General features: G+C 37.3%; 2 protein-coding genes and 1 non-coding gene across 3 annotated transcripts; 2 read left to right on the forward strand and 1 right to left on the reverse strand.

Annotated features, from left to right (window-relative positions):
- Positions 1-204: 204 nt before the first annotated feature.
- On the forward strand, positions 205-6856 carry LOC149811583 (uncharacterized). The gene is made up of 5 exons (XM_089992869.1): positions 205-342; positions 670-804; positions 4984-5179; positions 6001-6020; positions 6477-6856. Exons 2-5 carry the CDS (start codon positions 689-691, stop codon positions 6505-6507), a joined length of 363 nt encoding a protein of 120 aa, XP_089848995.1. The 5' UTR covers positions 205-342; positions 670-688; the 3' UTR covers positions 6508-6856.
- Positions 4339-4440, forward strand: LOC149811584 (U6 spliceosomal RNA). Its single transcript, XR_016428667.1, has one exon. It is a non-coding gene; the product is annotated as a U6 spliceosomal RNA (small nuclear RNA).
- Positions 6857-7857: 1001 nt separating the features above from the next.
- On the reverse strand, positions 7858-20368 carry LOC149811585 (protein PEP-RELATED DEVELOPMENT ARRESTED 1, chloroplastic). The gene is made up of 9 exons (XM_089992728.1): positions 20001-20368; positions 19161-19316; positions 17061-17129; positions 16808-16978; positions 14304-14447; positions 13411-13551; positions 13271-13336; positions 13084-13143; positions 7858-8215 (listed from the first exon to the last, which is right to left on the reverse strand). The coding sequence occupies exons 1-9, from the start codon at positions 20349-20351 to the stop codon at positions 8171-8173; spliced, it is 1203 nt and encodes a 400-aa protein (XP_089848854.1). The 5' UTR covers positions 20352-20368; the 3' UTR covers positions 7858-8170.
- Between the last annotated feature and the right edge of the window lie 783 nt (positions 20369-21151).

A 21151-nucleotide genomic window follows, 5' to 3' on the forward strand; every position in this document is an offset into this window, starting at 1 on the left:
TTTTTATTAATATTTTATTATATATATATATATATATATATATATATATATATATATATATATATATATATATATATATATATATATATATATATATATATATATATATATATATTTTAAATCTGCCGATATTTACCGGAGGGAAAAAACGTTGAATTTATTGCGATATTTTCCTTTTCCGATAAGATCTCGATAAGGAAGAACTGTGACCGGGACCAGCGTCGGGGACGTTTTACTGTATGCAGTTGGAAGACCGAAGCAAGAGTTCGTCCGAGCGTCGATCGCTTCCCCTTCCCCTACTCTCCACCGCATCGACGTCCGGAATCGGCCGTCTGTCGATCGGTATGAACATATAATCCTTCTTATTATCGGTTCTACGTTGCGTTTTTTTCGATGAATTTGGTGGGTTTCTTTCTTTTCCCGTCGCGATCCCTATTCTGCTAATGAAATTTCTTGGAGTAATTCGTTCTGTCTGTTGTTCCAATGCCGAATTTGATACTCCCGAACGAATTCTGATTGTTCTTCGCTTCTGGCATTGTTAGCTTTTGGATCGATTGGTTGGGAGATTGGGGAAAGTTTATACTCTATTCTTGATGTTTGTAGTCCGATCGTTTATTGCTTATTGAACATAATTTCTTTTCTTTTTTATTTTTGATTTATGTTGATTAGTATCTAGTTTGGAAGAGATATGGCGGTCGCGAATGAATTGGGTGCTTCCGAAAAGAAGTCGAGGGGTAGTCAGGACGACGTGCCGATCCTTAGTGCGGAGAATCTGCAGAACAATATGAAGATTATCTATTACAGGTTCTCGTTTGAACAACTGCTTTCTTTGTTTCAATGCCCTTCTTTTGCCCTGCTGATTTTTTAATCTTGACTACTCTGGTCAAGTGCATGCTTGATGGTTAGGTTGACAGATAAGTATTTCATTGAGGTCCATAAGCATATTTCTTTATTCCTGCATATCAAGAAACAAGAACTGTTCCTAATGCCTTCACAATCATACAAAAGTTTGCTCTTTTTGATGTATGTTGACCATATGTATGCATGTCTTATTTTTCTTTGACAAAAAATTGGAAGAGTTTTTTATGAAATATAGTAATGGATGTGGACAAAATTCATAGCCCTTGGACAAGTTTACAATGATAAAGGATGTTGATGATACTCCATCAAACATTCCTCATGTTGGATACAATGATAGTAATCCTCTTTTGGAAGTCCATACAGATGTACAAATATTGCAAGGAGTTTGATGTTGGAAATGATCCTTTCTTATGGTTCTAGGATCATAGTTGCATGCTAAACCTTCCAGAAGACCGTGAATCCACATACATATCAGTTAAAGAACAACTCATATGGTTAAATATAGTGTTTTCCTCTTCCTTTTTTCCTCTATCGCTATTTATAGGCAAGATAGGGTGATAGCTATCTGGGCCATTCTTTTTAGGCTTTATCTGTGATATTCTGCTTGAGCATATGAAAGCCATCAGCAAGCCACCTAGTCGGAGTTATGGTTTTCATGGGCATGACCTGGAGTGACTCTTGGGACTTCTAGGTTTGTCAGTTTTTTGTAGGAGTGCCTGAAAAATGCATTAGAGGAGGAGCATGGTTCACAACAGCAGGACAATCCAGTGACTATAAATGGAATATCTGCATGCCTATGCTGTTTAGTCTCCTTATGCTTCTCATGCTTTTCAACTGGTTTTTGCACTAGGAGACATTGACCGAGTAACTACATTACCTGAATTATCAATAGATTCTCCAAGAAAGTTGAGAAACTTTGGTGGAGCAGCTGCACCTAATGGAACACTTAGAGAGCTCCTGTTAGCCGCTTCCATTGCTCTTATTGGGCCATTTAAGCACTCACATCTAGTGTTTTAAGTTAATTATCCTAATCAATGTTGTAAGTATCGTACGATACGGTACGATACATATCGTTACTATGGAAAAAAGTGATATGATATAAGTGTGTATTGTACGGTACAGGGTGTATCGTATAATACACCTTCAACGCACTTTCAAAATGGCCGAAACTTGTTTTTTATTTTTTGGGTTTTAAAGATCTCCTGAGGGCCGGCTTTCTCATTTGTGTAGAAGCTATTAGAGGGGTATCCACACACCCTAAGAGTCATGAGAGCGATTTGGGGGCCGATCCGTGCACAAGGGAGAGGGCTTTTGTGGTTTGCTCAAGTACAAGTGCATTTCTGCCATTTTTTCACTCAAAGAAATGGGTTAAGGTAAAAAATCCCTATTATGAGTAAAATTATAAAACTACCTTCCAAATTTTTTTTGCCTCTGGGGCTCATGCCCTCGAACCTCCACCTTACAGGCAGGAGGGCATTAGTTGATGTTTGATGATGTCTTATACAGCCAAAGGCGTAGCTAGGGGGGGCCAGGACTGGGCTGTAGCCCAGTCCTGCCTCCCGAAACAGTTAATTTTTTTTTAAAAGCTCAGTCCTAGCCCAGCCCTGATTCCATATGAAATAGATTTTTATCCATTTTTTAGCCCAGCCCTGACTGCAGCAAATAGTTTGATTTGTCCATATGAAATAGATTTTTATTAATAATTGTAGCCATTTTTTATTTTATCTCAAAAAAAAAATTCGGGGGCGCTGCCCGAACCCCCAACTATCAAGCAAATTTTTTTCTACACCACTGTTTGCCCCCCCCCCCCCCTCGCATGAATCCTAGCTACGTCCCTGTATACAGCTCATAGAGACATAAATGCTTTATATGTGATTTTACGGTTTTATTTTGTGAAATTCATCATTGTTTCATGTGTTATGATTTTTTTTTTAATTTTGCTATTTTTTCTGATCTTTCTTGATTTTTTGAAATTTTTTTATTTAAAAGTTATAATTTTTTACGATACTACATGATACGTATCTTATTTTGGGCCCAAACAATATGATACTTACAATGATACGAGACATCAGGCATAGCTATAGATAGAGATGGACTCATTGTTTGGTTGACTTGTTTACTTAAGCACACTCAGCCTATAGCAAATAACATCTATTGTTTAATATGGTGCCTTAGTAAGTCTCATAATTTGACACAGGTTTGTCTGTGCTCATGAAATGTTGTGGTGTGTTTTGATCTCGTGTGTCATGTCGACATAGGACGTTATGTGTCCATGTATATCAATAGAGAACAGAATATAATAGGGTAAATATATATTGACTGCTAATGAATGTAAGGAACTAATGAGTATACATCACTTTTTTCTTCAAAATTTTCCAATTGTTTTTAGATCAAATGTTACAGATGTGATCTACATGGTTTGTTTAGTAGGAAACTTGTTTTGAATCATGTGATTAGGTTTTTAAAGGGGTCCAAAAATCAATGGCCCATAATGTGCCAAAATTTCATAACTCAAAAGATCACATTTTTACATCAGAAAAGCAGGATCCAAGGCTTGATCCTTAGCAAACAAACCATGCTGAACACATCTATGTGGTTAGATTGAGTCGATACAACTTGCACCTATGATTTCTAGCTCATTAGTTCCTTACCTTCATTAATAGCAAATATTTTTCCATATATATATATATATATATATATATATATATATAGAGAGAGAGAGAGAGAGAGAGAGAGAGAGAGAGAAAGAGAGTTAATATTTGGTGCTATTGAAAGCATGGAACTATCGAGTATAAATCACCTTTTTTTTGTAGATCTGACCTTATGAATGTGATCTAGAAGGTTTGTTTTGTAGAAAATGAGTTTTAAATCATGTGATTGTTACATGTAAGCAAGTTTTTAAGGGATAAAAGAATCAATGCCTCACAATGCACCATAGCAATTGATTAATATGTTGATCTCATGTCTAATTCATTTGATATGGTGAGGCTCCAGTTTAGTTTCTCTGTCTTTTTGAGGAACTTAATGAGGGGTGAATATTTAACCTATTCATTCTCATCCTTGCTAGGCTGGTAAAAAGAGTCAAAGAAGCAAGCTTGGGCTAATACAAGATTGGTCCATTTATGCTGAAGTGTAGCTTGATCTTGGCCTTTGTCTCATGGTGAGCTGTATTGATCCCGAGCTCATGGCGTGCAGGTCACTCCTTGTTCATGCTTGGTTCCGTGACCTATATGAGATGGGTCATGCCGAGCCTATTTTATGAACTAAACTAGCCAAGTCATAAGCTGCTCCATTTCCCAGGCCTACTTGTTATCCCTGCAATAATGTTCATTAATTGTACCATGATCCGTCACCATAAGCGTATTCAATTCTTTTCGTCCTTTTCTAGGGGATTTGTTGTGGTGTGCCACAATACTGATTCTTGTGTGCAGTTACCAAGAATTTCATCCTCTGCTTTTCACCTTGAAACATATGACTATCATTTCTTTCTGGCATCCAATAAAATTTGAACGATGGAGAAAATTAGCATGGCCCTGCAGAAGGATGACATGCACAAATCGAGGAATAGTCCACTTTTTTTTTTCTTATCAAAAAATTAAAAAAATCTGGGTTAGTCAGAGGTTAGACAACTTGTATCCATTGCCAAGTGCTTTAAATGGTGCTTTCTGTTCAGAACTAACTTGCATAGAGGCTCTCATTTCTCTTTGCCATATATCTAGTCAATCAATGTGTTTGTAACACGAGATAAATCACATATTTACCATTGGTCTACTTATGGTAGCTTGTACGGAGAAAGTTTGGAATATACATAGAGCATTTGATGAAAACATGCATGTTTCACCCACACAGTTTATATTGAGGAGTTTGCTTTCATCAAGTATCCAGTTAATAGGATGTCACTGTGCCTAGAACGCGGATCTTGAACATTTTAATGTTTGGCCATGTTTCTCATAGTTTTTCCTTTCTTTTCCTTTTCTGTTGAAAGAGCATTTGATTTTATTTGCTTTCAGGATTTTTTTATCACCTAGGCTTCTACTGTCTTGCTCAATTTAGAAGAAGTTTCTTTCATTTTTATTGCATGAAGTTGTATAAGTGATACTGTGTTTTCTTCCTTTTCTGCAGCCGCACATTTTTGTCTATCATTGGGGGTGTGGTTGCTGGAATTTTGGGGTTTACTGGTTTGATGGGCTTAGTCCTTTATTTCCTGATCATGGCAGTAACTTCTTTGGGAGTTGCAGCAAAGGCAAAGTTTTCTATTCATGACTACTTTGATTCTTGGAATCGGGTTCTACTTGATGGCCTCTTTGGTGGGCTTATGGTGTGTTACCATCTCTCTCATCAAATGTTGCTTGTTGCATAGCCAACTGTGTGTGTGTGTGTGTCACGAAACTCCATTTCCTAACTGTAACCTACAGTCGATGGAATTCTGCAGAACCATGGAAAAGTTATGTCTGCACTGGTATTGGTCATATATGTTGGCTGAGGCAATACAGGATTCTGCCTTGTGGTAGCAACAGCTTTTTTATTGCATTTCTGTGGATCCCATATCAGAATATCATTACAATCATAAACACAGGATTAGGAAAAATATTGATATGTAACAGGATGCCTTTCTGATCATTGAGACAATCGTTACTGGAAATTCAGGCCTATCCTATGAGTTTTGGCCTATCCCAGTTCTGTGGCATTGTTAGAAAGCCTAGAATTGCAGTGCTTGTTTCAGGGTATTGTCCAATATTCCATTTTCCCTATCTTACGTTTTCTTTCCTTTATTTCACTAGCATTATATTGGATGTGGAATGAATTATCCTTAGGGAATTCTTGGGGATCAAAGCCAGCTAAGTCAATTAGATCGTAGGGTGGTCTTTGCTTATTTTGTGCTCATAGTTAGCATACATTGCCATAAAAAGATACCATGCTTTCTTCTGTGCTGACTTAAGCCATGGAACATTTCTGAGGCACTTGCATGCATATGTGCATGTGTGTGTCTGTGTGCGCGTGTGCATCTGTCTTTTCATTGTGATGATGGCTACTAGTTGTAGATTAAAATGCTTAAGCACTTTGCCATCTGTTTGTGTTATAACTTTGTCCTATATGCACTTATCTATTTAACTAACTATCAGTCTTTCTTGTTTGCAGTCGTTTGTGCTCTTCTGGACGTATCCTTATTACACTGTTTTGGTGCTTGATCCTCATAACTATGAACATCTTTAAATTGTTTGTCTCGGTGTGTGTGTGGCAATGAAAGCATTCTAAATGAAACATGCCAAATGGGTTTTTTTTGTTTTCTTTTAGATTTTTACCACACAGATGTGAACTACACATTCTATAGGTATCAGCTCTTGAAGCATTCGATTTATGAGGTTAAAAAATCGACGACCCAAAATCTTTGTAAAATTTTAAGGCTCCAAATATCATTTTTTTCATCAAAAAAGCATGATCCATGTGCCGATTCCTTGTAAAATTATCGTTTCGAACACATCAATGGGGTCAGAATTGCGAAAAAGTACTGGAAAACCTGAAAACCCCATTTAGTATGTTTCATTTAGCATGCTTTCATGGATAGCCTCAAACAAACATTAGATTCCTGCGAACTGTTTCTTTAACACCCTCAGATTTGCATACGACATTGTGCACATATTTTGAGTGTGCTGACAACAATATCTTGGCGTGGAAGAGCTTTGGAAGACATCAGACCTTGCTGAATCCAACGAGGAATTGATTCTTGTAAAGATTTTGAAGTTTGAACGGATTATTTGGTTTTGAAGTTTCTTTATAATTTCTCCTGTTCTCTTATGCTGAAGGAGAGATCTGTGCCTCGGTAGAGGCTGAAGTAGGGTGTAGAGTTTGTGATGATTGCGTCACCTGATTAGATTATATTTGACCAGTTAGATCCAAACATATTAGTTTCTTGAGCTGTTGCCTGGTTACTTTGTTAGGAACCTGTTTAAATGAATTTCCGAGCATGTTTAATATTTAAAGTTCTATTCAAGAACCGCTATCTTCTTGTAGTAATAGATAGTAGTTCTCATGGTTACGTTTGGACAGGGAGAAAGGTATCTCAGATTCGACTTCTTTGGTAGGGCCTTTTCTCATGTTTATTCAGGGTATTTTTACAACGTCCTTCACGTTCTCTTTTCTTTTCTTTCCTTTTTTTTTTCTGAGAAGAATCACATCACGTTCTCAAGTTCAATGAAGCAGAAGGTGCAAGTTGTGATTGTTTTTCTCACTTGAGAATCCTGTGAAAGTTGATCACAAGACTGATTTTGTGACCAACAATCACAGTTTTTTGGATTCTCAGCTGTGATTGTTCATCCTACCTGTGTCCAAAGCAAACACGCCAGTTTCACTCTGGGAATTCTCAGGCTCCAGTTTTCTCCACACCAAATACAAGTTGTGATTGTTTTTCTCATTTGAGAATCCTGTGAAAGTTGGTCACAAGACTCATTTTGTGAACAATCACAGTTTTTTGGATTCTCAGCTGTGATTGTTCATCCTATTTGTGTCCAAAGCAAACATGCCAGTTTCACTCTGGGAACACAATCTGACTTAGCAGGACAAAACTTGTTAGGGGACAAAGCAGTTGCTGTGGTGGGCTGTCATGCGTTTGATACACGCCCTATCTGGGGACAAAACAGTCCCCACAGGGCCACTTTGTCCCCAAAATTTGGGAGGACAAAAGCCAACAGGCAGCTTTTGTCCAGCGCATCAAACATGACCTAACGGCAGAGCTCAATGTGCTACGAGAGCGCATCTGACTCGTTGATGTTTGCACATGCCTCACAATATCTAGTTTCAAGTGGGTACGAGCTATTACATTTTATGTTGTACATAAGGTTGCAGAAGCAGCAATTTACATGCAAAGAATGTAACAAAGAAACTGCCCGAAGATGCCATTGCCTCTTACAAATTTCACAATGAAAGTAAAAAGAAACAGTACCATCTCAAGTGAGTAAATTATCCTGAAGTAAAAACAGTCACTGATACCAGACATACCAGCTCAAGTGAGTATAAATTATCCTGAAGGAAAAACGCAGGTTTACAGCCACAAACAAATTTTACAAGTTGAAATGCTCTCTTCTCCAGTTGCAGCAACATGTGCACGCAATAATTCAAAAAAAAAAACCTGTTTCTTTTCCATTACATGGAGATGTTGAAAAAAATAGGCATAAATAATTGGCATTACACTCAAAAAGTTTTCACATCTTGATTCTGCCGAGGGAATTAAGTTAAATATACAAAAGATTTGATAGATTTCACAAGAAGATCAAAGATTAGTCATGCATCATGTGAGAAGATCTCCAAGGAATTAGAACGATAGATCCTGAAGAATTTGAAGAGTTTCTTGGTGAACCTGGAATCAATAAAATAGGCAGTTAAATCAGAAAGTTGCGGAAAGCAGTAAAATTCTAAGCAATTTAAAACACAAAACCAAACCAGATAGCATGCAGAATGTGGTAATATATATATATATATATATATATATATATATATATATATATATATATATATATATATATATATATACCCAAGTCAACTATTGGTTGACTTGGGGATGGTTGGATGTTGAACTGCTATCCTTGTAACTCTTTTTATCTGATGGCTATCTATGTCACATGGGTGCGGGTGCGGGCGGGGGTGCGGCAGAGGCAAAAATGTAATATATATATATAGGGGGTCGGAGGAACACGCGGGTTTTTCAAATTTCGCAGCTGTCAGCTGCTGTAGCTGTCAGCATAATTTTTTTTTAAAAAAAATTTGCAGCCCAATTGGGCAATTTTTTTTTTTAAAAAATGGACCTAAATGATCCTGGGTGCGGTCAACGCACCCAGGATCGGGTTGACCGCACCCGGTGCCGCACCCGCACCCGCGTCGACGCGGGTGCGGCACCCTGCTAGCCGAATCCCTGTGACATAGATGGCTATCTATTTTTGAAGCCATGGTGTTTCGACAACATGGTTAAAATTGATATTATTATTGATAACATTAGTGTGTTTTCATTACAAGCTTTCTTACCCTGAATGTCTTCTCCTTGTTATGCCTCTTATCTAATAGTCATTATATGTAGACAAGAGATGTTTGTTTATACTTTTTGTGTGTCTGTTTAACCCATAAGTGGCACTGTGATTATACTCTTGTTTTAGTAGCAGATACACTAATGTTGAGTGTCATTATGTATAGACAAGAGAAAGTTATTCACACATGTGTATATTTGTTTAGCCCATAAGTGGCATTGTGATTATATTCTTGTTCTAGTAGCTTATACACTCATGTTGAGTGTCATTATATGTAGGTAAGAGATGCTTATTCATACTTTTATGCATTTGTTTAGCCATAAGTGGCATTAAGATAATATTTTTATTCTAGTAGATAATACACTCATTTTGAGTGTTATTATATCTAGACAAGAGATACTTATTCACACTTTTGTGTGTGTTTTTAACGCATAAGTGGCATTGGGATTATGCTCTTGTTTGTTCTAGTCCCTGATACACTTGATTTTTGAGGATTAGATGTCTAGTGAGGTGATTGTTTGTGGTGGTCAAACTAGTGTTTTAATTTACGAAATTCATTCATTATGATGTAATGAGATTTTTTAATCTCTTCATAATTTTTTTTAAACTCATTTACTCTTTTACGAGAAATGGTTGTTGAAATATGTTAATGCATTTTGCATTATACTTTAGTTGCATGAGTTATTCCATGATTGACCTTCTTGCATAATTTGCATAAGCTTATGCTTTTTCAAGCATATATTCAATAAAAAAATATTTTTTTTTACTTGTTTGTGTTGCCCTTTGTTGGCCCTTTGTATTGTCTATTCTTGGACTTTATGTGCTTTTGCATTTTGTTTTTGTAATTCTGCATACTCCATTACATGTTTTTTTAAGCATTTCATTAGTATGCTCATAGTGGCTATTGTGTGCATTTGATTGCTCTTGAGATTGATCTCGCTCTGTATTACTTTTTGGTAAAACGGGTGGTGCTTGGCCACTCTTATTGTATTTGTTTGGATCTTCATTGAGATCCCTTTTTTCACTTATTTTCAAGCATGTATTCTTGAAAGATTGTTTATTGTAATTGATCCATAAGTGACTTCTTCATTGGTTCTAAATTATTGCATGGTTCATTCATAAATATATTAGTTGTTGGTTTAAATATTGCTTCTAATTGATCCATGCTTATTTATATCTTTCGATGTGTAAAGATGCTTTGCTATTTATACTCTTTTGTTAGTTATTTCTTCGTAGTATTAATAATGATGAAAATCCATGATTGTTATGCATTAATATGCCTTTTATGATAGATGAATGTGTGCATGATTTTCATGAATGATTAAAGTGATAAATGATTACTGCGTTTGAAATTTCTCAAAATTAATTCTTTAAATGATTTTGAAAAATGTTAATTTGACTTATTAAATATCTTTTAAATATTGTATGTTTGTATGCTTGGCCATCCTCTCTCCATAATATATAGTTATTTTTTTGTTAAATTGCTCTTGTTTTGCTCTAGAAGGCCCTTCAAAATTTTGTATTATGAAGAACATGTTGATATCTTATGTAATGGGATTTTTTTGTAATTACAAACTTACAGTGAGTCACTGTAAGTTTGAGGGGGGTGTTAAGATATGTATATAATATTATATATGTATATACGTATACATATTGTATATGTATGTACATATGCACGTATATTATATATATTTATATATATGATACCCAAGTAGTGTTATTAAAAACGCGCCTCAAGGCGCAAAAAGCGTACCTTGCCTCAAGGCAAGGGCCTTCATGCCTTGAGGCGCATGTATAAAGCGCAAAATCCCCGAGGCGTGCGCCTCATACGCCTTGCGCCTCAAGGTGAGGCGCGCACGCCTTGAAATTTTGGTAAAATTAGGGTTTAAAAAAAGGGCCCCTGACCCTATATCTATTTTAACGCAGTCTCTCTCTCTCTCTCTCGTATTTTTCTCACGAAGTGTCTCTCTCGTCTCTCACACACATTCTCTCTCTCGGCCACACAAGCTTCTTCATTTAGGTAATGCTCCTTCCCCTCTTCATTTACAAAATTTCTTTTGTCATTTAGATATGAAAGAAATTTGTATATATTTTTCTTTTTTGTTATTTTTCTGTGTGAAATAGCAGTCTGCAGTTCGATTGAGTTCTACTCTCCTTTAACGTTAAATTTTGGGCTGGTATACAACATGAAATAGATAGAATTTATGTTGTACAACATGCATTGTATATACATTTATATGTATGTGTATGTGTGTCTATGTGTGTGTGCATGTGTGCATGTTTGTATTGGCAGCTACTGATTATGTTAAAAACTCTGTATAACATAATGAGTATGTGTGTCTAAGTTGCTAGTTTGGCTTTGCTGTTGGTCATAATGTTTATTCTTAAAACTGGTAAAGAACAACATTAGTGGTTGATTTTTACTATATGTTGTTTCTAAATTATTTTTGTTGTTTTCTTATCTTGCTAAGTATGCTTGACACCATATTTTTTTATAATTTTAATTGTGGCTTTAATTACTCATCTTCAAGCCATGGTATTTATGCCTCTTTACTCAAAGACCACTCGTATTTTGCATGTCACATAGTAGAAATCAGAATTAGATTGAGTTTCAAATCTGTGTATTGCAGGTCACATTGTAGAGAATAGAATTGTTGCATTAATGTTACTTTTACATGTTAATCTCATATTTTTTTGTATTTATTTGAGATTTTTTATTTCTTGTTGGTTGTCGCTTCATCAATAAAGCATTTTTTATTTATTTGTAATTTTAGATATTTTTTATAGTTTTTTTTTAAGTTTTCAAAAATTTTTTTGAGGCTTACGCTTTACGCCTCGCCTCAGATTTTGGTGGAGCGCCTCGCTACGCCTCAACGCTTTTCACAACACTATACCCAAGTCAACTATTGGTTGACTTGGGGGTGGCTGGTTGTTGGACTGCTGGACTAGGCTGAACAGCTAGTCAATCTTAAAGACAGTTGCACGAGTTATTTTGCTCTCTTTACAGGTTTTCAAAATATTGAAGGCATTGATAATTCTAAAGACAGTTCAAGCATATCAAGGAAGCTCTATAAGCCCCTTTAAGAATTTGTATTATAAAGAACATGTTGATATCTTATGTAATGGTTTTTTTTATAATTACAAACTTACGGTGAGTTACTGTAAGTTTGAGGGGGGTGTTAAGATATGTATAATATATATATATATATATATATATATATATTTATATATATACTCTTATTCTCTATATAAAGGGTGGGTGTGTACCTTTGTGTGTGTGTGAGAGAGAGTGATTAGTAGTTTTTTAGGTTTTGAGTGTCGTACTGAGGCTCTTTTGTAATTTTTCATTTCTTTTGTCTTATTTGAATTTCATACTTAATAAAATTATTTATTTTTAAGTCTTGTGTTCTATGAGTATTTTCATTGTGAATGTATGTTTAACTACATTGTATTCTTGGCTCATGAGACGCATTCCGGAGTGCATTGAGATCCGTACAATTTCGTGCTCCTCCCGTCACTATTGAACTCTCTCACATGGACTGGGTTGCAGAGAGTAGGGTATAACACAGATGGTTTTTAAAAAGGATGTAGGGTGCATGTGCGTGTATTTATTAATTTATTTCATATTGATATCTATATTTGTATTTATGAGTGTCTGTGTGTAAGTCACATAGGGACATGAGATGACACAGTGACATATGACACCGCTATGGCACTTGTTAGAAACCATGTGTTTCCTTTTTTTTAGGAGAGAAAGAAAGACCATGTGTGCATTTATAACATTTTCCTTTACAATTTCAATTTTTTTTTGTTAGTTTTTGTGTTTTCCTAATAATTCTGAGCCTAATTATTAGTTTTTACACACACACATATATAATTGATAAATGTGATATTATAATAAATATATTGCCATATATAAGTATCAGAAATATTATTTAAAAAGTTGTCTTCTTGTTCTAAGTTTCATAAAAAATCATGTGTTTGTATCTTGCGACTATGTTGTATTTGTGACCCATGTCTATAACCATGTACATCTGACATAGGTGTGCACCTGCATATAATGTGCGCTTGTGTGTGTGACCAATCCCTATGGACAGAATTGAACCCCTAGCAACTTGACCAATGCCAAGGTATACAAATCCCCATGTCAGGTCACCGAACCACCAGACACTAATTGCAGTATAAGCAATATAGAAGAGAGCCTTACCCATTCCAGATGTTGAGCTGTGATACCAGATACATTTCCAGCATAGATTCCTCTCAAAACCTGAGCAAGTGCAAAGGCAACAAAGATAGAAATTTTAGTTGCACGTTATTTTCTCACAGTTCGGAGCTAAAACATCTGACAAGTTACTATTAACTAGGCTGATGTTTCATTCATGTTGTTTTATTACCTTTGAAACTGTATCAAGAAACATTCCTGGACGAACAGGGAGCGGTTTTCGACCAGTCACACTTTCCTAAAAGTTTAGCACCATATATCAAAGACCTCAAGGAAATTATGATTTGGATTTATAAAGTATAACAAACCTACCCTGCCTGAAATTCCTAGAGAAGTTTGATCATTGCTATCGACTTCATCTGCACCTTCATTTTTTCCTTGCATTACATCAGCTATCATATTCCTGACAGCTTTTCCAGGTCTTAAAGCAACCAGTTTGGTTAAGAAGTTGACCTGTTGGAAATAAATTGGTCCATCATTCACAGAAGAAATAGAAAAGCATACGCAACATCTGAAAGAGGCCTCCTTTTTTTCTCAGGGTACCAAAAGTTTAATGTGTATATAAATCAGGTGTGTTGATAAGCAGAGATGTACACCATCCCTTCACAAAGGAAATTTAGTTTAGCAAATTTAGAAATATACTTGATAAACTAGCTTGTTTGAGAGAGTGGAATGCACATCTGTTTAAAGTTTTGAGTTGGAAATCTTATTAGATGGTAGAAAAAGTTTTAAAAAGTGCTAATAGAATAACAAAAATTACCATGGCAATAAGATTGACAAACATTTACATAGGCATCATGAATTTCATTGTACTAAGACATCTAGAGAAATACATTCACTTCTAAAGTAGATGGCATAGCCAGTCAAATAATGGAAATTCAAGGACTTTATTTATAGAACATCAGTGTAATTGGCCACCCTCAACTTGAGAAACTCTTGCATAGAAGAACCAAGAACCATAAGTCAGGGACCCAGAGTAGTTTTTACGTGGTAAGTGGTAACATGCTCTAATGCATATGCTTAGAGTAGCATAAAGCTGCTAAAAAATGTTAAGGAGAAAACTTGGGTAAATTACAACAAAATTAAAGGCAATCCACGTAAGCTTGCTGGACCTAAAAATTCCCGGCAACTCCGAAAAGGTTAAACTAGGTCAAAGGCATAACATCCCAGTGCATGAAAAATAAAAACACAAAGTCTCAACCAACCTCTGCTTCAGGGAGCGTATTTAGACCACGATCATTTCTTTCATCCAATATCCCACCACCCATCATGTTTCTTGCTTCCTCTCTTATCAAAACAAGCCTTGTAAGCAACTTCCGATCAGGAACAGTTGGCCTAGTTTCCATTGTCTGCAAAGACAAGATTTAGGAGCTTTGTAGAAGAACCAATGCTTATGATAGTTTCTTAAGCTATTATATTGCTGGGTATGGTTCAGGTATTAAAATCTGCAGATTTCATTTCCAACTTTGTTTAGGCAAAGCTTCAAAAGAGGACTCTGTTTGCAAGATTTAAAAAACATTAGAGACAATAAGGTCTGTCAGTAGCGGCAAAGGCAGATATTCAGAGTGAACACAAATGCCAAATGTGGAGAAACCATTTCAGGATTTAGCAAGATGCAATCCTAATCTGTAGATCAATAGAAATGTGTAATCTCTTGGACACCAGATTCATACACAGCAATGGAATCCTTATAAGAGAAATTGGAAACTGTTTATCAGCTAAAGCTCTACATCAATGGAATTAAAAATGGAATAACAAATTCAAAATGCTGTCGTAAGATTGGCTAAAGCACAACTCTTCACCCACAAGCTTATTGGCAGACGAAACAAGATTTTTTCCAGCAGCAGCAAAAGTTGATAACCATTTGCGTCATGGTTGTAAACCATTAACCAATTACCTAAGCAGATATCAGGAAAGGGAAATGTAAAAGGATGCTGAAATCTTTGACTTCAGTAACCAAGATAACTGTCATGATTTTTGAATTATTTGATAGTGACAGAGAGAAGAGCTGAAAAGGAAATTAAACTCGGTTTGCATCTGTTGTGTCAGATCAATTTAGATGCATTGCAATCCATTTGTCTACTTTCTCAATCTTTTAGGGACAAGTTTCTCCCAGGCATTGAGTTGTGTAACTTATACACAGAGAAAAGGTCTGTATACGTTGTATTAGGTCAACTTAGATGCACTGGTGCCCATTTGTTTACTTCCTCAATCTTTTGCAGAAGTTTTGAGTTTTGACATTGCATATTTGTTCATAGTTATCTTTAGAGGGCACTGCAGTATGTAACTTTACATAGAGAGAACATTCACCACAACCTGGAGGCCACCCTATTTTGCTCTAACATAAGCAAACAAATTGGTTTCCTCAGTCTTTTATGGACAAAGTTTGCCAACACATATTTGTTCATAGTTACTCTTTAGAGAGCACTGGAGTATGTTAATAATAATCCATAGGCCATTCTATTTTGCTTTGAAATAAATAAATAAATAAATTGGTTTAGCCTCTACACTATGTTACAGACCCATACGTGCTCCAAGTCCGACCAGCTGGATCCGCCCCATCTAGGACCCGCCCAGCTGGGATTGCGCAGAGAGAGAGAGAGAGAGAGAGAGAGAGAGAGAGAGAGAGAGAGAGAGAGAGAGAGAGAGACCCACTTCACCCAGGATTCTCTAAGAAACCCGCCCATCTTGGAGTCCTGCCCAGGCTGGGACTCTAGTGGAACGCCTCTCTGGAATCCCATTCAGGGTGGGACTGTGCTTGTACCTCTTACCTTTTTTCCCTTCTCCACTCTTATATATAGATGTATTGTGTATAATTTATTTTTAATGAAGCATATTGAGATTCTTCTCTATTCTTTGTTCTGGTTTGTATGATTGCTCCCTGAGGGAAAGACTCTGCTCCTTACCCATTCGTTCATCCCTGCTCGCCGCCGGCTCGTTAGGAACATGTTTCTCTCACCACCGTCCTTCGCCATCTGCTTCGCAGCCCGCCCCCGCAAGGTGAGACGTTTCCCTCTCTCCCTGTCAGTTTACCCTTTAGTCGTGTCCTCTACCTGGAGACATGCCCAACCCCCACGCACGCCCCTTTTTCATCCTTGGTTGTGTCCCTGCCCTGCAACACGCCTTGCTTGCCCCACGCTTGCCTGACCATATCCCCCTCCCTGCGACATGAACCCGGCAAGACCCTGCCTGCTGCAACGTGTCCGACACCTACCTGGACACGCTTCTCATCCACCACAGCAGCCCCTGCCTCCGCTGCTGCAGCAACCTTGCCACGGCCTCAGATCCAGCCCGGCTCTTAGACACACAGGTACGACTTCTTCCCAAGCTTTGATTCACGCACAGCAAGGCCAGCACTGCAGGACTGACCCCTCTGGAATCAGGTCCTGACACACTACTCTTAAACATAGGTGCAAACAACAAAAAGCATATTGTTCATTGTTTTTGGAGCATCACCTTTTATCAGGTCGTTATATTGGGATTGAATCATCATTTGGACAAGGAATATGACTAAATGACTAAATGTATTTTTAAAAGTCATGAGAAATATATTTATTGGAAGCAAATATTTAACGAAAGTATTAAAAAACAAAGACCATTATCAAATGTAGAAGCAATAAAAGACCGGTCCATCATTGGATTGCAGAGCAGTAACTAAGTCATTTGGTTGTAAGCTAACATGATGGCGAGCAAGAAAGCATTCGTTTACCTCCAATAGGTCATCAGCCTGGTTCGCAATATCGTTTAAATTGGCCCCTGGGAGTTGCACTTTTGTGCCTTTTTCACTTTGAAATACACCACCACCAGCAGCTACTCGGCGTAGCAACTCATGTCTGCTTTCTTTAACAGGAGTCCTACAAAGCAGACCAATAACTTGAACCTGTTCCCAAAATGCAAAGGGTATTCAGGCTCACAATCACTTATCTTTCGTCAAAATATAGAAGGGGATGAAAAGGCATTACATGCGGAGGACACTTCTTGGCTAGGTGATCCAAAACAGTCTGCTTGATCACTTCCAAGATTGATTTGCGCTGGATACCACAGAAAAAGAAAATGTCATTGAAGTGGAGGAAAAAACATGCCTCTGTGAAAGGATATCTGGATCAGTACAGACTACAGCATTCATGCAATTTAAATATGAAATTCACCAATTTAAGAGTCTCAAAGATTAAGAAATCCATGAGAATAAGCCCCAATTTCTACAGCTGCTTAGGCAGTGAAATTGAATAAACTTGCCAGTATTTTAGAAACCTTTCTCAAATTGTGTAGGGCACATTTAATAGGAAACCAGAGAAATCAGAAAACAGGCAATCTCTAGCGAAACATAAATATGAATTATGCATGACAAAATAATATTAACTTGGAGTAATATCCTGGCAGAGGTTGTGAGAACATCAACTAAAATACAGGAATCCTATCAATAAGAAATCAGGGAAAAAGAAAGAAATTGAAAAAGGGCATCAAGGCATCATCACTAAACGTGGCAGCAATTTCAAAACCCAATGTCTTGAGTCTTGACTAGTTTGGTTTTAACTTGTTATTTAGTCAAGTCAACCCAGTGACTCAGCTAGGTTTTGCTAACATTTATTTTATATTTTAAATTAGTGAAAATATATTGTATAAATAGAAAACATATAGATTGACAAAAATATCTATTGCATCAATAAATTAACATGCAAGTAACAATTATTTGAATCCTAAAAGAATAATAAAAAAAGGACAAAATTGGACAAAGTCAACATAGAGTGACTCAAATTGCAGAAAAATTGGTTCAGCCAATGTTAATCAGTCCAAATGTTGCACACATTTGGTCATATGCTTGTTGACCACACCTCACTCCTCTTTGTTGACTCATATCCAAACGCACCTATAATTGCAACCTTATGGCCTTAGCCCAGTCACTTGTGATCTATGACTGTATATAGATCAGGACCATGGTTGCCTGTCGAGGAAGCGGGAAGCGGGAAGCGGGAAGCAAGGGACTTTCAAAATTTTAGGAAGCGGGAAGCGTGGGATGACTTAAATGTAAATCAGGAATAGTCTCGAAAGCGACCTAGGAAGCGAGGAGGAAGCAAGGGAGAAGCGAAAAAAGAGGAAAAAAATAAAAATAAAAATACAAAATACAAAATACAAAATACAAAAAAAATGGAAAAAGGGGGGAAGCATGCTTCCCATAAATGGGAAGCACATTTCCTATAAATGGGAAGCGTGTTTCCCATAAAAGGGAAATGCACTTCCCAAAAAAACTTGGCGCTTCCCAACGCGTTTCGGAAGCGCGACGTTTCGCGCTTCCGAAACGCGCTTCGGGGAAGCGCGTTTCCCCAATAGGCTAGGCGCTTCCGGTAACTCTGATCAGGACAATGACAGACAAAGTGGTTGCTTTGTTCACAAGTTTCCTTTATCAAGTTTGGGGAGAGAAGTATAGAACCACCTCACTGATCCCATTGCACCAGAATAAAATGTGAAATGCAAATAATTATCTAATCCACAAATATAAGTGAAACAAAAAAAATTACTACAGTAGCTCCCTGCTGTCCATCACTCCTATCCATTGGACATGTTTGTGAAGAATCCAACTAATTCTAACAAATGGTGATGTGCACCTTCATCAGGGGAGAACAAATTATTCGAAGCGAAAAGTCTATGTGTTCTACTGCTTGATTAACTCCTCATAAACTTTGCATCACTTTCCTATGATGCTTTGTTTTGATTTATGTAACCAAATTGCATTTTCCTTATAGCTTAAAGGAAAAAATAAAAGACCAAACATATTTGAAAGCCAAAATAAGAGGGAAGCAGAACCAGTAAATGTATTACTTCTAATTCACAAATAAAAAATGAAAAACTGAACTGCTAAACTAGAACAAATTAATACAAACTATACACTAGTTGACAATACACGAGGACCTGAACCGATGAGGATAAAATGCACCATCAGTTCAAAGCCCACGTAAGATTAAAACAAATTCATAGAGACAAATTCAACTAGAATACCCGATCCTGTACTTATGGAAGAAAAACATTATTAATACACATATACACTGGAAACTCAAATAAGATACCTGATCATCATTATCTTTTTCAGCAGTTTGGATCATGTAATCAAGAGCCATCAAGAATCCAGATTCCATCTGATCCACTCTCTGCCCAATCACTCCTTGAGCAGCCAACTCAACTGCAACCTCCTCTGATTTCTCGTCCATGTTCATATCCTCCAACTGCAACATTATGCGTCTAAAAATGTTTTCTTCAGTTATTTATTGGTATAAACCGATGCCCCCCCCCCCCCCCCCCCCACACACACACACACCAAAAAAAATGTCACAAGTTCATTAGGAGGCTTCTAAGAGCAGTAGCACTGCACTAAAGCAAGCTAAATTTTCATTTCTGTCAAAATAACACTACTATTACAAGCCTCACTGCATCAAATTGACTATGGTCATTAACATACAAATTTATTATGTAAAGCCTGAGCTTGAAGAGCTGCATACTCATCTTTGCCATGAGTAGGCTGAGACGGGGACTCAAAGACACGCTCGAGTCGCCCATCTTTAAGATTGTTGCCCACCATACATCTCCATTCACTCAAGAAATACTACCATACATCAACCAACTCCTCCCCACGAATCTTACTAGTCACCCGAGTCGACCATGGTTATATTCACACATGCTCCATCCAATCAATGAGTGGGGAAGCAACTTGTAATGACAGATATTAGATGGTGACAAATCAAATTCAAGACTAATGTAAGCTTAGTAGCTATACCATCTTCATATGCATTAACTTCCATGATAGGACGATACCAACTATGAATATCATGCCTGAAATGCATTATACACGCAAGTAATGTGAAAATTGAGGGAAATGAGGAAGATGCTTTTCTTGGGGAGCTGGGTTTTACCAGTTTCACCATCTCTTGGAGGACGGAAGTGACTTGCTCCCCTCCCCTGAGCAGAGCCTCGTAGTTGGAGGTGTCCGGCCTCTCATCACCATCCATCAAGGAAGATCCTGCCCTTTTCCCCATCATCGACTCTTCGTTCCCTTCTGCAAAACCTCCTCCTACCTCATAGCTACTGCAGAGACGCGATAGGGAGCCCTTTTTTCCCTTCTTTCTGAGGAAGAGGGAAGATGGGTGTCTAGAAACTTCGATGACCGTGGTCGAGAGTGAAGGGGAGAAGGGAGAAACGAGGGAGTTAGCGCCTCCCTTCGTTGGATACAGTGGGGATGGGAGGAAAGGAAGAGCACCCGACATCTCTCTCTCCAGAGTGGATTGGAGTTGGACAACTTCTAATTAACCGATATATCCTCCCAAGCATAATGACAAATATACTCCGTTTCTAAAATTTACCGATATAAACCTTTTTTATTTTAAAATATCTCATTATTAACGTTATATGCAGAGTTTTAGATATTTTTATATTTTAATGTTTTTTCTAATATTGTTACTTGCATTATTATGTGTTTTTGATATTTTAATATACCAATATTTTACTGAGGTTTTCTTAATTTTTTTTTATCGTGAGTTTTCCCTTTGCCGAGAAATTCAGATAAAAAGATTTATGACCATGCTCTCAGGAGAGTCCGGATCGGGTGCAATATGATTGCACAAAAATAGTGCATTAAGCACCTGATCGCCCCCCATCAGGTCTTGAGCACCATACCTGACAGGCCTATCCCCAAGATGGATGGTGATCAGGTGCTTAATGCACAGATTTTTGTGCAATCATATTGCACCTGATCCTTTCACCTCTCAGGATGTGCCGCAGGTAGGGCTGGTAAATAAGCAGAGCCAGACTTATTTGGGCTTGGCTCGAGATCTCATCATGAGCCGAGCCGATCCAAGCTTGAGCTCATTACGACATGAGCTTTACAAGCCGATCATGAGCTAGCCTGTTTTCTTTAAAAAATTATTTTTAAGAGTTTTTTATATGTATAATACTTATATAATATTATATATAATATATTTATGCATAATATATAAAACGAGCCTATACTAGATGAGCTTCCCTATTTGTACTTGGCAGCTCGGCTTGTACGCCTAAACGAGCTGGC

This window comes from Nuphar pumila, chromosome 17 (assembly GCF_984573655.1).
Source record: "Nuphar pumila chromosome 17, dmNupPumi1.hap1.1, whole genome shotgun sequence".
NCBI lineage: Eukaryota > Viridiplantae > Streptophyta > Magnoliopsida > Nymphaeales > Nymphaeaceae > Nuphar > Nuphar pumila.

Excerpts from the sequence above, each read along its gene's own strand:
- LOC149811583 (XM_089992869.1), top strand. The coding sequence starts at position 689 with ATGGCGGTCGCGAATGAATTGGGTGCTTCCGAAAAGAAGTCGAGGGGT. Across the intron at positions 805-4,983 it reads ATGAAGATTATCTATTACAG|CCGCACATTTTTGTCTATCA; the intron begins GTTCTCGTTTGA and ends CCTTTTCTGCAG. Across the intron at positions 5,180-6,000 it reads GCCTCTTTGGTGGGCTTATG|TCGTTTGTGCTCTTCTGGAC; the intron begins GTGTGTTACCAT and ends TCTTGTTTGCAG.
- LOC149811585 (XM_089992728.1), bottom strand. The coding sequence starts at position 20,351 with ATGTCGGGTGCTCTTCCTTTCCTCCCATCCCCACTGTATCCAACGAAG. Across the intron at positions 14,448-16,807 it reads AGGCTGATGACCTATTGGAG|ACAATGGAAACTAGGCCAAC; the intron begins GTAAACGAATGC and ends TTGTCTTTGCAG. Across the intron at positions 13,337-13,410 it reads CTCTAGGAATTTCAGGCAGG|GAAAGTGTGACTGGTCGAAA; the intron begins GTAGGTTTGTTA and ends CTAAACTTTTAG.